The sequence below is a fragment of the Dasypus novemcinctus genome, chromosome 14 (genome assembly GCF_030445035.2).
Source record: "Dasypus novemcinctus isolate mDasNov1 chromosome 14, mDasNov1.1.hap2, whole genome shotgun sequence".
Classification (NCBI taxonomy): domain Eukaryota; kingdom Metazoa; phylum Chordata; class Mammalia; order Cingulata; family Dasypodidae; genus Dasypus; species Dasypus novemcinctus.
Window position 1 is genome coordinate 87,573,961 of NC_080686.1, and position 16,276 is coordinate 87,590,236.

The 16,276-nt window shown below is 44.7% G+C and overlaps 1 protein-coding gene across 1 annotated transcript in view; it reads left to right on the forward strand.

The window, feature by feature from the left end:
- FER1L6 (fer-1 like family member 6) overlaps positions 1–16,276 on the forward strand; it is a 155,112-nt gene that overhangs the window by 79,594 nt on the left and 59,242 nt on the right. Inside the window, exons 18-20 of the mRNA XM_058275995.1 lie at positions 1,382–1,534; positions 7,736–7,913; positions 13,195–13,319. Of these exons, the coding sequence (XP_058131978.1) occupies positions 1,382–1,534; positions 7,736–7,913; positions 13,195–13,319 (456 nt within the window). The remainder of the gene's footprint in view (positions 1–1,381; positions 1,535–7,735; positions 7,914–13,194; positions 13,320–16,276) is intronic.

Consider the following 16,276-nt stretch of genomic DNA (forward strand, 5'->3'; position numbering starts at 1 on the left):
CCAAGCGGGCCCTGTTAGTTTAGGGGATAAGGAAGGAGATTTTGAAATGAAGTCAAACAGGTACATACAGCTTTCCTGACTTTTTACAAAGCAGGCCTGTTCAGCCGAAGTAAAAAGCATGTTCCCCAGTGGCCTCAAGAAAAGTCAATATAATGACTTTCTTTGATGGTTTTCAACTATAAGAAGATTTAAACCCGTGTCCAGGAAATGTGACAACAGCCTTTCCTTTTAGAGTTCGTTGCAAGCAGGGCCTTCTGGCTATCATGTTTGCCCCTGGCAGGTGCTGATGCTCCTTCTTGCAGCCTGAAAATGCACAGATGCTTCTTAAATTGGGTTTGGGTGGAGGTTTCAGGGAGAGGTACAGATTTATTGCTTCTGCTGTTCTCCTAAGTTGTATTTCTAGTGACAGTATCAATCATTCCCTGGAGGCATAACAAGCAGTGAGTCAGGCAGGCAGTCACGGGGATTTTAATATGTGCTCAGAAGGCTTGAATCAGACAAGGTGTTTCAGGTCTGTGACCGACAGCCCTGACGCAGGAACACCTACAGGCCAGCGTCCTGTTTCCCTATCAAGAAGGACGGGAAGACCCTCTTTGGGCGCCAATTACACCCAAATGTTATGGAGCTAGAAAGACAAAGCATCTGCTTCCAGTCCAGGAATGGCAAAACTGGTTCATGATGATCAATCCCCTTTTGGTTTGGTCATTAAGTTAGTTCAGAAATGTGCAGTTCAAACACGTACAATGTAATCAGTCACTTGGCAGGAATTCTTGATTAACGCAGCTTTAAGGTCAAATTTTCTGAGCAATTTGGCTGAGTTTCTCCTTGGAGCTATAATACTTGGAGGCACAATACTTGGCAATCATATTTTAGGGATAAAGGCCCTTGTAGAATTATTTTCCATTTCTTAAGAGCAAATGGAAAGACAGGCATGATTTTCCTTTTTTAAGTTTGAATGTTCTGGAAATGTTACCTGGTTCTCTTTCTGAGGAAGTCCAATTTTTAAGGCTAAATCATTACTACAAGAGTGCAACCCCCCCCCACCCCCCCATGAAAAAGAAATCCATGGAAAGACGTAGAAAATGTTTACTCTACAGATGGAAAGAGTTGGCCACCAGAGGTGCCAAATCATGGGTTCAACTTGCCTGTCCTCAAAGAATTGTGAGCTATTTGGCATAGGGAGGTTAAACGTACTTCTAGTTCACGACCTAAAGTTTTCTCTTTTCAAGGAAGCTACACTTAACTAACTTGTTTTATAGACGTTTAGTTACATCGAGGTTTATATCACAAAATTTGTTTTGCAAGAGAAGGACAGTTTCCAAGGAAAGGGGAACACTGGAACTGCACTCAAATATAATACCAACCGTCTTCATTGTCACAGCCACAGCACACCATCCCCGATGTCTTCCTTTGGATGCTCAGCAATAACAAGAGAGTGGCATATGCCCGCATCACCTCCAAAGACCTGCTCTACTCCCCCATCAAGGAGCAGATGGGCAAGCACTGTGGCAAGATCAAAACCCATTTCCTCAAAGTAAGTCTCCACCAGTTTACACTAAACTATTTCTAGTGTGTGTCTATATCTCTGACTCCTCCCTACTGCTTTCAAAAGTTTGTGAGCAACTGGAACACGTTGCCCCCTTTTTCATTCAAATTGCAATTCAGTAACTGTCTTGAGGCTGTTTTCTAATCACAACATTACCAGATACATGTAAGTTCCTTTTTCATCTACTGGGTGTACTGCAAGGTTTACTTTAATTTTTATTTCTTTCTTACTTAATGAACATTTTTCTATTAGTTTTTTACTCTTTTCTCTTGTGTAATTTGTCATGACATCTTTTCAAATGAATTAATCTCTATATTTTTTATAGATTTTGAAGAAAATTACAAGAGGAGATTATATTCCATAGAACTGCTAGATCAGGATTCTTGACAACTTTAGATTGTGGGAAGATGATAGTCCTTTCAATCTGGGGTCCCTTCAGCCTTCATGCAGACAGGGTCCCCAATTCCCTGATGAATGGGATGGATGGCCCCTCATAGACCCTGACTCTGAATGGATCCTTCTGTCTTTATGTGCAGATGTAAGCTTTTCTTGGAGATCCAGGGTATTTTACTTCTGCTACACATGAGCAAATATAGGGGGAAAGATGGGGTTAACTTTTCCCACCTCACGGTAGACTGTCCTGCCAATTTCACTTCAGATTTCTTGCTATAACATAATTATTTTTCTTCTGCCTCAAACCATGCTATATAAAGAATGGGTGAAGGGATAGCAATGCTAAGCTGAGAAGAGAAGATTTGACCTCATGGTAAAGACCTTGTAGGGCTACCATGTGGATGAAGATGTGTGTGTGTGTGTGTGTGTGCATGTGTGTGTTTTTCTAGAGGACAGAACCAGACCCCACAGTAAACATTACAAAAAAATAGTGCCCTGAAATGAAACCCACATGGGTTTCCCCATCCCTTCAGTTGTTGACAGAGGCTGAACATTTTCTTGACGTAACTGTGACAGAAGGTAGCTAGGTTAGGTAGCCTCTAAGTGCCATCCAACTCCCAGAGTCTACTATAGATGTGATTGTTAAATGTTGCAGACAGAGGATCCATAGCATTGAGCATGAGAGGCAATAGGGGGTTAATTGCTTACAGCATGGGCTTTGAAATATGACAGATCTGGGTGGAATTCCAGGGCTACTATTTATTAGCAGCATGACCTTGGGCGAAGACTGTAACATCCCTGTGCCTCTCATGCGTCATCTGTCAAATAGAAATGGTTGTGAGGATTAAGTGAATAAATGCTTATCAAGTACAGAGTTGTGTACCCTCCAGTGTATTTGCTCAACGACTGTTAAGAAAACCAGTCACCCATCCTCCCAGAGGACATTTCTGTAATTGTGCATCTCCTTCATATTCAGTGAGTTGTTCGTGGCTCTGTATGTTATTTTCTATCATATGTCTAAAATGTTTTTTTAAGCCCACCCCTGTAAAACTATAACTGGAAAATAGAAAATCAACCAAGTCATTCACCACAAGTATCAGAGTTTTTCTTCAGCTTCTCATCCAAGGAATGCTGGGAATGCAAGAAATTTTGTCTTAAAAATAAATCATTTGGAAGGCCCTGTGCTAAAAATACCAGAACATTGGTATAACGTTATTCCCACTAAATATTTTTATGTGTCTGGGCATTATTTAAAGTTAGAATAAAGAACAACTATCCAAAAAAAACAAAGCCAGAGGATAGACCTATCTGAGAATACAGAACCTTTGCCCTTCCGCTTTCATCATCTTGTATTATTCCTTATCACTCTGCTGGTAAGCCTTGTCTTACTTCTTTATCTGTCTTTTCCTTTTGCATTGGGATTGTTTTGAGACAGCTTTCTAAATCCTGTTGACTTCCATTGTACTGATGTGATGAAGCATCTTGATAAGATGAGTCAGCAAAATTAATTTCATTCTTTTTTTATTGTCACCTCTGCTTTTAACTCCCACCCACCACCTCCCCTTATCTCTCCATCACCTCACTGAATTGGTAATTCTGAAAAGAGTAAGGGCTGCACCAGGGAGACAAAGTCTTCACAAATCTCCAAGTAGAAGTGGAGTAAGGCAAAGCACGAATGTAAATCTCTAGTTTCTTATGAAACAGTTGTTCTTAGAACGGCCCCCTAAAACATTCCCCATTTGAACACGTTTAGGGGTGATTGTATCCCTCCCTTGGAGTTCCACAATGCCCACTAAGGCTCAGAGAAATCCTACAGCCAGGAAACATCTCTAATTTAAAAAGAACAACAATTTTATTTGAAATTCCAAAAGATAAAATAACAGAAAAATGCAACTCAACAAATTATGGAAACATTACTCCTAAAAAGTGCTTTACGGGCACTTTTATCTCATCTGATTCCAGCTCAGTTGTTGCTCTAGTGGAACAGTGCCAGATACACTTGGAGTCCAGAGGGTGGCACTCAGTCTTTTTCCTTGAGTTACTTCTCTGCTGAGTCCGTCCCAGGTGGACTCCAGAAAGCCCCTTCTTACTCTCCCCTGAGGCCAGGCATCTGGTGCTTCCATTAGTTGTTTCCATCCAGCCATAAAATTGGTTCCATCCACATTTCCCCAATATGCAGCAGAAAGGGGTGACTGAAAGACCTCCTTCTGCCTCCTGCCACAGGGTCAAACATCTATAAGACAAACAAAACTTTATTGCCCCTTTCTTTTAAGCTAGCTAAGCATGGGCTAGAACCCTGTGCGAGGTGGATGATGGGGCACTGGAGAGGCTAAGACTTCAGCCTTCTCTCTCATGCAATTTTCATACACCAGTGCTCATAGTTGTTTTGTTTTTTTTAAAACCTTGAAGACATCATTTATATTAAATAAGCCAGAGCCAAAAGGTCAAATATTATATGATCTCACTGATATGAAATAATTAGAATAAGCAAACACATAGTCAAAGTCTAAAATACTGGTTACCAGGGGATGGGGTAGGGATAGGGAATAGGAAGATAAGGTTTAAATTGTCCAGAAGATTCCTCTTTGGGTGGGTTGTAAAGTTTTGGTAATATATGGTGGTGATGGTAGTACTACATTGTGAGTGTAATTAAGAGCATTGAAGTATATATCCAAAAGTGGTGAAAAGGGAAAAGTTAGCTTGTATAGATGGTAATAAAGTAAAAATACTTTTAAATCCATGGTACTGCATGACACAGTGAACCCTAGGTTAAACCATGAAATATAGTGAATAGTGCAATTATATTAATGTGCCATCATCAGTTCTAACAAATACACCATACCACTGCAAGGTGTTGATAACAGGGTGGCCTAAGGGAATACTGTATTTCATGCATGATTGTTCTATAAACCAAACACTTCTTTTAAAACATAAATGAATAGAGAGAAGGATCACACATATGAAGATACTTGCTGTCTAGATTTTGAAGTTTCACTCAGCAAAAGTCCATCTGTTGCTTGTCTTAGTTTTTATGGCACATAACAAGCTACCACAATGCAGGAGTTTCTGTGGGTCAAAAGTCCGGGTGACCTTAGCTGGGTCCTCTGCTCAGGGTCTTACCAGGCAGAAATCAAGGGGTCCCAGGGCTGTTTTTTTCCTGGAGCCTCTGGGGAAATTCCACTTCTTAGATCATTCAGGAGGTTGGCAAAATATGTTTCTTTCTCATGCTTCCACATCTCCTTCCATTTCCAGGCTGCAGTGGCAGCTGGAGTCCTTCTCTTGCTTCCAATCTCCCTGACATCCTCTTCCTCCTCACTTCTCTGCATTTCAGGCTCGTGTGATGACACTGGATGCCTCCTCCTCTCATACTCTTCTCTCTCTTCCTCCCTTGAAGACACGGTCAGGTGCAGAGCAGGTCAATCCACAGCAGTGCCGTAAGCATGAGCAGACTGGCTGAGGGCCAGGCAGAGCTGGGCTTGAGTCTTGGCTCTATCTCTGACTTGGCTGTGATCTTGGACAATCGTCCGAACCTCTCTGCACCTGTTTCTTTTTCTTTAAAATGTGTGTGATAAACCTATATACCTTTGTAGAGTCAGTGCAACAACGGATGGTAAGCTGTGACTTGTTAATAGTGTGCAGGTAGTAGAACATTTTGTCTGTAGGGAAGAACATTAGGGAAACACCTGGAATGACGTATATGTTAAATAGTATCATTATTAGGAAAAAAGAAAGGATTACTCACTTAACAAATATTCATCAAGTGCTTCCTGAGTGCCAATCACTCTTTTAGGCATCGGGGCATCATTGTGAAACAACAGACAAAAATCTAAATTGATGTCCTAGTGATGTCTACAAATGGCAGGAAGGTTGCTTTGATTATAACAAAATAACCTAGATTCCCAATAAACATTTGTTTTATTAAAGAAGTGCCCAATATATTTTAGCTATTATTATTACAAATACTATTGTATTAATTAATATATAATTATTATTATTCCTATTAGTATTGTAGACGTGATGAATTGAGGATTATCTACCTTATTATAATTTTTTAAATTACAGGTTGCAGAAAGGTTGCTTTTATCAACAACAAAATAATTTTAAGGGTTCAACCATTATTTATTTTATTGAGCTGAATAAATAATGGCATCCTACCGCCTGAAAAATAAAATCCAAACTCTCCACGTAACAAGCAAGACTCTTTCATCTCATCTTTGCCTTTCTCCACCACAGCTCTCATGCTTGCTGGTTACACTCCCTTCTTCTCTGAAAGCTCTGAGCATTGTTTCTGAAATACAGGAAGCACTCACTGAATACTAGCTCATATTATCACTATTAGTCCCTGCCCCCATATCTCTGCTCATGAACATCCCTCTTCCTGGGATCCCTTTTCTACTGGTCCATTTTCAAAAGTATCTGCTAAGCCTAGCCCAATGAAATACTCCGGTCTTAAAGAAAGAATGGAAAGAGCTGCTACTTCTTCACTGCCCCTTAGCATTTTCTCTCTTAAACTTGGCATTGCATTTAAATGAATACAAGCTGGTCTCAAGGAAGGGCCAGGACTGATGCCCTCCAGGTCTCACTCCCTCAGCAAGGGCCTAGCAACACTTGCAGTACTTGCTGAATTGAGTTGCTCAAAACCCATTTATGGAATCCACAGAGCAATTTAGAAAGGCAAAAATAACTTTGCTCAATTTTGGATTCAGGGGCTCTCCATGGGAGCCTGGAAGTTGTCAGGGCAAGTTCTGCCTCTCTTCGTAGGATTTTGTGATTCTCTCTGGAAGAGGGGTGGCGCAGAACAAAGGCAACTCTACGGAGAGGAAGGCCTAAGGCACACTCGGAAGAGGCACTTAGGCGAGTGAGCAAACTTCGGAGAGTCTCAAGTGCCACAGGCTCAGAATGATGGCCTTGTCAGCAATGCTGAGCACAACCACTGGGCCTCCTCAATGGAGGCAGGGGTCCCCCAACCCTAGTGACTGAGAAATAAAGGAGCCACACCCTCTGCATGAGTTGTGTCCTTCACACCTAGAGAAGTACACGCACGCACACGAATATATACGCATATGCTCATACACTCCCCTGTGCACACATTCACACCCACACACACTAATGTATACATAAACACAGAAATGCAAACAAACATGGTACAAATCAGAGCACACTCAAAGGAGAGAAAGGGGATTTGAAACCGTGCTGGACGAAGGAGGGATGAAGCCACCCAAGGTGTTTAACCAAGGCAGAAAGGACGTCATAGGGGAAGGTCAGTTTCTTCAAGCACGTGGAGGCTGACATAATGGAAGAAGCATTTGGTTCTTCTGAATGAACCACAGAGAGAGAACAGTGACTGACTCCAGGGAAGGACACTTCAGCTCAGTTTAAAGAAGAGGAAGAGACAGGCTATGGGTGTGCAGAGTCCAGAGTCCAATTCTGGAATTGTCTTTCCTGAATTTGAGTCCTGTCTCTGTCACCTAAAAGCTGAGTGATCATAGGCAACTTATTTAGTCTCACTAAGCCGGAGTTTCCTCACCCATAAAACTGTATAAGACCAAATGATCCAGTGCTCAGAGATGCTTTTCATTGGGCCCATTCAAGCTTCAGGCCCCACTACACCGGGACGCTCCCCTGCATCATGGCAACTGGGGTTAATGCTCTCATCTTGGGATAAGCAAGCTCCTGAGAACTGCTGTCTACACACACTCTTAGACCCTGTCCCCTATGAAGACCTCTTTTCTCAAAGAGTGAGGCCCATGATTGACTCCTGCTAACCAGGCAGACTTCCCTGTGTCCTTTCCCCAGCTTCCTGGGAAACGGCCAGCCGGCTGGTCCGTGCAAGCGAAAGTAGACGTGTACCTGTGGCTGGGCTCCACCAAATACGCCAGCACCATTTTGGACAACTTGCCAGCAGGCTATGAAGCAGAAATGCCCAACAAAGTGACTGGCACCAACCACCCCCCAGCCAACCTGCTCTACCAAGGTACGATGCCCACTGAGCAAGGGGCCATTGGATGTTGCAGGTGGGCTTGTGAGAAAACAGTGAAGAGTGCAGCCGGGTATGGCTTGTTTTTATGCTATCTGAGGATCGACTTCTTTGCCTTTTTTTTTAGCACAATTTCTATATTTCCTTCCAACGTCTCAGTTGAAAAGAAGGAGATGAAGTCCTTAAAAACTCTGGAATAAAATGTTATCTTTGTATGTTCACGGGAAGGAGTTTGAGTTTCTTTGTAAGCAGATTCTACAGGTTGAGTTTTCATTTTAAGCAAAATATGTTTTTTAATGAAATGTCAGTAAGTTCTTGTGCTGTCACTTGTGTGGAATTGTAGCACATTTTTTTTTTGACATGGTATTGAGATTTTGACCTATAAACAGCAGGCATTTACATTTCCCAGTAATGCCCCAATGGGAACTGGTATTAGTGGGGCCAAATGTCCTTCTCCAGATTAGTTCTTGGTTTGGCTGCTTGTAGGAATTCAAAGTGCTTTTTTATTTTATTTTTTAATTTATCTTCCCCCCACCCCCATGTGTCTGTTCTCTGTGTCCATTGCTGCGTGCTCTTTGTCCACTTTTTGTTGTTGTCAGTGGCACGGGAATCTGTGTCTCTTTTTGTTGACGTCAGCTCTCCATATGTGCGGCACCATTCCTGGGCAGGCTGCACTTTCTTTCGTGCTGGGCGGCTCTCCTTATGGGGCGCACTCCTTGCGCGTAGGGCTCCCTTATGCAGGGACACCCCTGCGTGGCACGGCACTCCTTGCGCGCATCAGCACTGCGCATGGGCCAGCTCCACACGGGCCTAGGAGACCCGGGGTTGGAACTGTGGACCTCCCATGTAGTAGACGGACACCCTAACCATTGGGCCAAGTCTGCTTCCCTCAAAGTGCTTCATGTAATCCTTTCTTCTATGTAGTTGTTTTCTATGAGTGCACCATGTTTAAATTTTCATACCATTTTAAATGTTATTATAAATATAAATGACTTGCAGTTTCTTTGTTTCCAAATTGCTTCAATTTGCATGGTTTGTTGCTGCTGAATTCAAATGAAGAAGACTGCAATTTTACCTTCATTTCTACCAAGGTAGAGCTTTGAATCAGGCGGGTGGTAGAAGCACTGGAGAACTGTTTGTATACCCAGGTTTCTTGTGTCACACAAGGATCCTCTGATAAGTGGTTCAGTAGTTAGAGAAGGCAAGGTCCTGGAGATATTTCTCCAGTGGTCCAGCTCATAGTTTCTATCAGCACAAAAGAGCAAGGGAATCCCAGTCCTTTCTCCTTTCACAAAATGCATAGCAGCTACCATATGCCAAGCATTGTGCCCTACACTTATCCATAAGATCTCATTTATTTCTCACTACAGCTTTGGGAGGTTTTTTCATTTTACAGATGGAAAAAGTACCAGACGTGCTCAGAAACAGCCCAAGATCACATAGCTAGTAAATGGTGGCATGGGCTATCTCCAAAATCTGCCTTCTTTCCTTTGCTTTCCATCCTGCCTTTAGAGAGTTTTTGTCTTTGGTTGGAAAACACCCACACTGAGTTATCCTCCTATTTCTATAGACACTCTCTGTAGAGCTCCTAGGGACCCGAACGTGTTTGCTGTCCCAGCTACTAATACTTGGGAGGAGGGGAAAGACATTTTCCAAAGCTTTTTGATCCCTGTGGTGCATTGTTTCCATGAAATGGCCTAATAAACTTCCTCTGCCATGCCCTGACATTGACCGACCTTGGCTGCCTTCTACACATTCTGGAGAATTTTGTTTCCTCAGGCATTTTATACTTCAGAAAATATCCATGTAGCAAATAATTAATTTGCGCCTCCTCTGTGGAAGGCATGGTGGAAGACCTAGTGAGGGGGTCTAGGGATGAGGAAGGGGTGGCCCTGCTCCTCAAGTGGGGGCAATCAGAGCTCTAATAATCCCAAGTAGAAAGTGAGCAAGAGCAGAAGAGATGGACCACTGAAGTGTGAGGAGAGCACAGAGGAGGCTGGCTTTATTAGTTCAGGGAACAGGGCTGGTAAGACTCAGGTTTCACCAAAACAGAAGACTAGATTAAGTAACTGGTGCCCCCTGGAGTTGTGCAGTGTGCTCCCTGTGGCAGTACTTGGGAGCCCTGCTAAAATTCTGGGCTTAGTCACTTCAGGGCAGCTGGTGGATATTTTCAGGAGATGAGGCTTTCTTAGGTTCACTCCCAGTTGAGAAAATGCCTTACTGTGAGGCATGTTGAGGGACAGGTGGGCTAACTCTGGACACATTCCTATCAGCAAATTCCTATGCCACCTGCTGAACATTCCGCTGTTGGCTGTTGCCATTTTTAGGGAGCGCTCTTGTCAGCAGGCCCATCCTGCCCACTTTAGGGTTTATTGGTAATGTGGTGGTAGGGGATGGGAGGAAGACTTGGAATTGGACTCAAGAACCACTTCTCTAGTTCTCCTGGGAGATGAGGTGAAATCTTGGAGCACCGTACACTGCAAGTACCTCACCTTGATTTGGTAGTGTATAGATATAGACCTTAAGTTTCTAAATCCCTTAGAGTGTTAGAGTGGGGACAGGTGTGGTTACACTCTCAGGCTCCATGCTTGTTTCCGTGTAGCCAGACAGTGGCATGGGATGGAGGGATATGAGCATGTCCAGGCCTCCTGTCAATCAAGCAAGGAGTTTTCTTTGACACCTCTGCCTTCCCTGCCCCTCACCCTGCCAGTTGGGGGCCAACTCCCATAGCATCCACTGCTTCAAGGACTCCCTCTTCCCCTTCTCATTTCAAGCCCCTCTACCACTGCAAGAGGTCAGGCTTTAAAACTTCCCTCTGAGAGGCAGCCATGCTGTCTCCTTGTTGGTCCCTGTTTTAGTTTGCGAGAATCCTTAAAGCAGATACCATGAAATGGGTTGGCTTTTAACAATGAGGAATTAGTAGCTCATAAAAGTACAGTTTTGAAGTCATGAAAATGTCCAAATTAAAACATCATCAAGACGATGCTTTCTTCCTGAGGACTGGCTCTGGACTCCTCTGTCACATGGCAAATTATATGGTGACATCTGCTGATCTCTCCCTTCTCTTCTGGGCTTCCTTGATTTCAGCTTCTTGCTTCCCTGGCGCTCTCTCTTTCTTTCTCTCTTTCTCTGTATTTATCCTATTTGTAAAGGACTCCAATATGAGGATTAAGACTCATTCTGAATGAGGTGGGTCACACTTTAACTGAGGTAGCCCCATCAAGATGTCCTACTTACAAAGGGTCCACACCCACAGGAATGAATTACCTGTAAGAACATGTTTTTCTGGGGTACATGCAGTTTTAAACCACCAAGCCCCCTCCCTGGCATCTCTTCCTTCCCTTGCACACTTGACTCACATTTTTTTCTTCCTTAAGCTTTGCTCTGATATAATCAGCTCCTGCGCACAGACATTCAAGAGCTCCCTGCTGCCTGCTACACCAGGTATAGGGTCTCATTTAGGCCTCCGAAGTCCTGGGCAATGTGACCATAGCCATCTGGGACCCTCTACTCTAGCCAAACCAAACAATTCCATCTGGCTCTTTTGTCCTCATCTTGACCCACCGTGTTCTGGCCACTTGGAAAGCTCTCCATCCGCCATCCCTACAGCAAACATTGCCATCCTTGAGAGTCAGTGCCACCTTGCCCAGAGTCATCCCCTTTTAACTTGAGTGTGCTTTTGCAAAAGGTGGATTTTTCTTTTGTGCAGATATTCTTATTTTATGTGAAGAGTGGTGTGTTATGTAGCCCTTGCTGCTTAAGTCTTTTCTCAGTGAGCACTATTTTGTAGAGATCCATCCACTTTGCTATGTATCCCCCTAATCCATTAAACCTAAGTGCTGCACCCTAACTCCCGACGTTGTTCCTGTCACTCCCCCAGCGATGGAAACTGGGCTGCTTCCTGCTGCCACCACTACAAGTAACATCGCAATGGACAGTGGTAACAGTGCACCCGCATCTTCATGACCACTTTCAGAGTTTTCCCCAAAGGCCAGGCACCATCCTCAGCCCTTCAATCCCCACGATAATCCTGTGAGGTGGGAAATAGTATTGCCCCTGTTTTACAGACGTGGAAACAAAGACAAAGAGAGGTTTAGTAACTTTGTGTGAGTCCACATATGACGTGTGTAATATAAACCTAGGAGCGGCTTTGCCAGTCACAGGCTGTATGTGCACTTAAGTTGATTAAGTAGAACTAGTCAAATGTGCTCGAATGTTCCTTATATCAGGCCTCATGTCAACACCTACACATGGATACACAATGACTACAGTACAAGGGTTGCCCTTGAGAGTGGGAGGTGGATAGAAATAGGTAAGAGGATATAAGGGAATAAATGAATATGCAAAGCAAGTAGGGTCTCGCAATGGCCAAAATCATAAAGCACCACAAACCGAGGAATCAGCTCTCAGAGAGGTCTGAGGTTCCCTCACTGAGCCATGGTCTGGCCCAAGCTGAGTCCCTATCTCTCCCTCGCATCCCTTCAAACAGATGTGCTTGCCCTGCCTTTCGCCTCCCATGTGCTTTGCCTGTATCTCTCACAGGACGTTTGTCATCCCTGATTTCCCATCACTGTGATTTAGGTGCTTGTCTCTTTACTTGGATCCCTCTCCCGGGAGCTCCTCAAGGGCACGTGCTACGTCTCATTTATCTTGGAGCCCTTAGGGACCAGGACTGTACCTGGTATACAGCAGGCACTCAAAATGACGTTGGCTGGGTGAATGGAAGAATGGATGAAGGACAGCTCAGTATAGTCATTGATTAAGTAAAACTACTTACGGAGAAGCCCCCTTGACACACACACACAGACACACACACACCAGAGGAAATAGGAGAGAGAGACTCTGAAATACTATGGAGGAAATGTGGTATTTTAGAAAGAGAAGTGGATTTTGGAGTCAGACAGAAATGAGTCCAAATCAAGGCTCTAACATTTGTTAACTCTGCAAAGTTGCAGAGATATTCTAGCCTTTTTGTGCACATTTACCTCATCTGTACAATGGGTTAATTATATAAACCTCACAGGGTTTTCGTGAGGAATAACGTGCCTGCCTTGGACAAGCGACAAGGCCGGTGCCTGGCTCAGAAGCAGTGCCTACGGCCGCCCCTTTCTGCACTGCTTCCAAGTTCCAGTCCCTGGGGAGGGGGAGAGGGGTGTTCGTTGTCTCCTTTGTCTGCCTGGATGTGCCCACGTGTGCACACTCACATACAGGCACGTGTTTGCACGCACCTTTCATAGAACGCCCGGTGACGCCTGCCCCTTCGCTTGTCTGTCCGCAGCCCGCCACGTCTTTCAGCTGAGAGCGCACGTGTACCAAGCCCGGGGCCTCATCGCGGCTGACAGCAATGGACTTTCAGACCCCTTCGCCAAAGTCACGTTCCTCTCCCACTGCCAGACCACAAAGGTGACCCAGGAGGCCTGCCCGCCTCCGCCCCGCAGCCTGCCATCCGCCCCGCAGCCTGCCACCCATTCGCAGGGGAGCCCTGGAAAGCAAAGCAGGGCCTGCTGCAAATACCGGGCATCTCTGGGCATGTGGGTGTGTCAGAGTCAAAGCCCTGGCGCGCTGCGAGGCCTGGGGAGGGGCAGTTATTGTTCCACTGCGATGCAAGGTCCGTCCTGCTGCAGCAGAGGGAGCCGGTGCCCGCGGCGGGGGAAGGCTGGGAGGAAAGGAGGTCCCTGGCCCGTGTCCAGCGCCCGCTGGGCGCCGGGCACAACCCCCTCCCGGCAGGGAAAGTGCAAAGGAGGAAACACGGAAAACAGTCAGGAGGCAACCACTAGTGAGCCCTCCAGGCGCGGGACGGTGTCCCAGCTTGGACCTTGCCCTGTGGCTCTGTGCTTGCGTGGCTGGGCAGGTGCCCTTAGCAGCTCCGTGTCAGTGGCCGCTGTCTCCACAAAATCCTGCTTGGAAATGGTCATCCCGAGAATCGAAGGAGATGGGTGAGGCATGTGTTTTTCCCGTGTGTCCTCCCCTTTCTCTACGTGTGAAAGGGTGACATCACAAGAGTCCGACAGGATGCTTTTCTCACCAGAAGGCGCTCCCAGAGGGCTCACTGCACTGACAGAGGGAAGCTCAGTAAAGAATTGGCCCATTCAGGATGGGGAAAACCCAGCCTGGTGGTCCTTGCAGTCACTGTTAACCGGTTCACACTCGTCTAAACTGACGGCGTCCTGCTCAAGGAAAGGCCTCTGAAAGGGCTAGTCCTGCAAACCAAGCCTTATGGCATGAGGTAGTTCAAGGACAGGGATCCAGTTATCCCAGAGGTCACTGGGCCCTTGGGACTTGGAAATCTTATGGCTGCAGAAGAATAGCAGGAAAGGGACAGAGTAAGGGACGAGAAAGCCTTGTGGTTGGAAGAGGACAGGGAAATGGCTGAGGGAGGAAGGGGTGATAGAGCAGGAGAGGGGGTCTTAGAGGCCGGGGAGTGTGGAGCTGCGATTTCAAGCAATCAGGCAGACACTTGCTGAGGATAGGGACAGTGTCTTGTTGGTTGCTGTTATGCCCGTCTACCAAGAAGGGCACATAGTAGGTTCTGTAAATGTTTACTCATAAAATAATGTGGTGGGATGGGCCACAAACCCTTACTGAGCACCTATGTGTATTAGCGAAAGGGTTGCTGATAGAAAATACCAGAAATTGATTGGTTTTTATAAAGGGTATTTATTTGGAGTAGAAACTTATAGTTATGAGGCCATTAAGCATAAGTCACGTCCCCCACCAAAGTCTATTGCCATGTACTGGAGCAAGAGAGCTGCTGACGTCTGCAAGGTTTCAGGCTTCCTGGGTTCCTCTCTTCCTGGGACTTGTTACTATCTGGGCTCAGCTTCCCTGCTTGCTCCACAAAGCCAGCTGTAGACTATCAGGTGACTGGCTCTGTCTCTCTTCCTGTGGCTCAATTCTCTCCAGCCTCAGCTGCTTTGCTCCTCTGTGTGCTTACTTCCCAGACTCTAGCTCAAAACTCAAAACTCTCTTCTCTGTGGTGCAGTTTCTCAATGCCCTACTGACGTTGTCCAGTCAATGCCTTATTATTATTATTTAATCAAGTAAAAGCAAAACCTCTGAATCCATTATACACTGGTAAGTCTAGATGGGATAGACCAGTTTACAAACATAATCCAATATCTATTTTTTGAATTCATAAACCATATCAAACTGCTATGCTATTATATGCCAAGCATTTAATATGCTTTATCTCATACAGTGGTCCTTACAATACTACAAGGTTGGTGCTAGCCCCATTTAAATGAGGGAAGCTAAGGTTCAGAGAGGTGAAGTCACCTGCTCCAGTTACACATAGAGCAGGTGATGAGAGTAGACTTCCATTCCAGGAGTATCTGGCTCAAAAGCATTGTTCTGTCTATGGTATCTCATTGCCTTTTCAAAGTGTTAACAAACTATCCTGAATAATGTAATTCCAGAGACTATCACTTAACCTAGTTATAATCCATATCACCTTAACGAAACCCTTAAAAAATTAGGCTAATCATGGGCAACTTTCCAGAGACATAGGGGAATATATTTTTGGTTGAGTGAATCTCTCAGTGCCTCTTGAAGATAGCCAGGTGGCCCTTCTATTCATAGGACCAGCTCTGAGGACAGGCCAGTGCCCACATATTGATTCATGCAAATATCTATTGAATACCTTCTATGCACAGGATGCTGGGCAAGTGCCTAATACGACACTCAGCACATCACAGGCCCTGAATAAATAAATACATTTTGAATGAATGAATGAATGAATGAACAAATGAAGGCCCCTGGAAGTTTGTCAAATGGCATATCACAGCCCGAAGTACCAAGGAAGCCATCAAAATATTTCTACAGGAAAGATGTGAAGGTTGCAAGTTACATTGTTATCATCCCTATCAGGCCCATGCTGCAAAATTGATCACCTTTCTATTTTTAAAAACAACATTAACACACCCAGTTCTTTGTGATATCAGCTACTGAATGGGTAACCTTGCAATGCAACTCCATAATTTTTGCTTATTTGTTGGTGGGAGGCTTTTTTTCCCTGCTAGAAAGTTAGAGATTTTCTCTGAAATGTTATGTTAACAACCTCATTGAGTCTAAGGCATACAATGCTCCAAAAGCAAGAAGGAGAGGAAAAGTTGAAGACATGTGATACTTTGATGACTCACATAAAGAAATGCAATCAAACTATTCTTTTGTGGCAACAGCACAATTGATTTAATGCCATAATTAACGATAGTTCTTAATGTAAAACTTCTCCAAGATGATAAGGGGTTTATTTGGGTTTTGGAGCCTGGGATCTCTCCTGATCTCTCCGGGAATGAAGAGCGAGAGGTAAGGGCGCAGCAGCCACCCTGTGTGTTCACCTGTGGAACATCCTTTGACCAGCA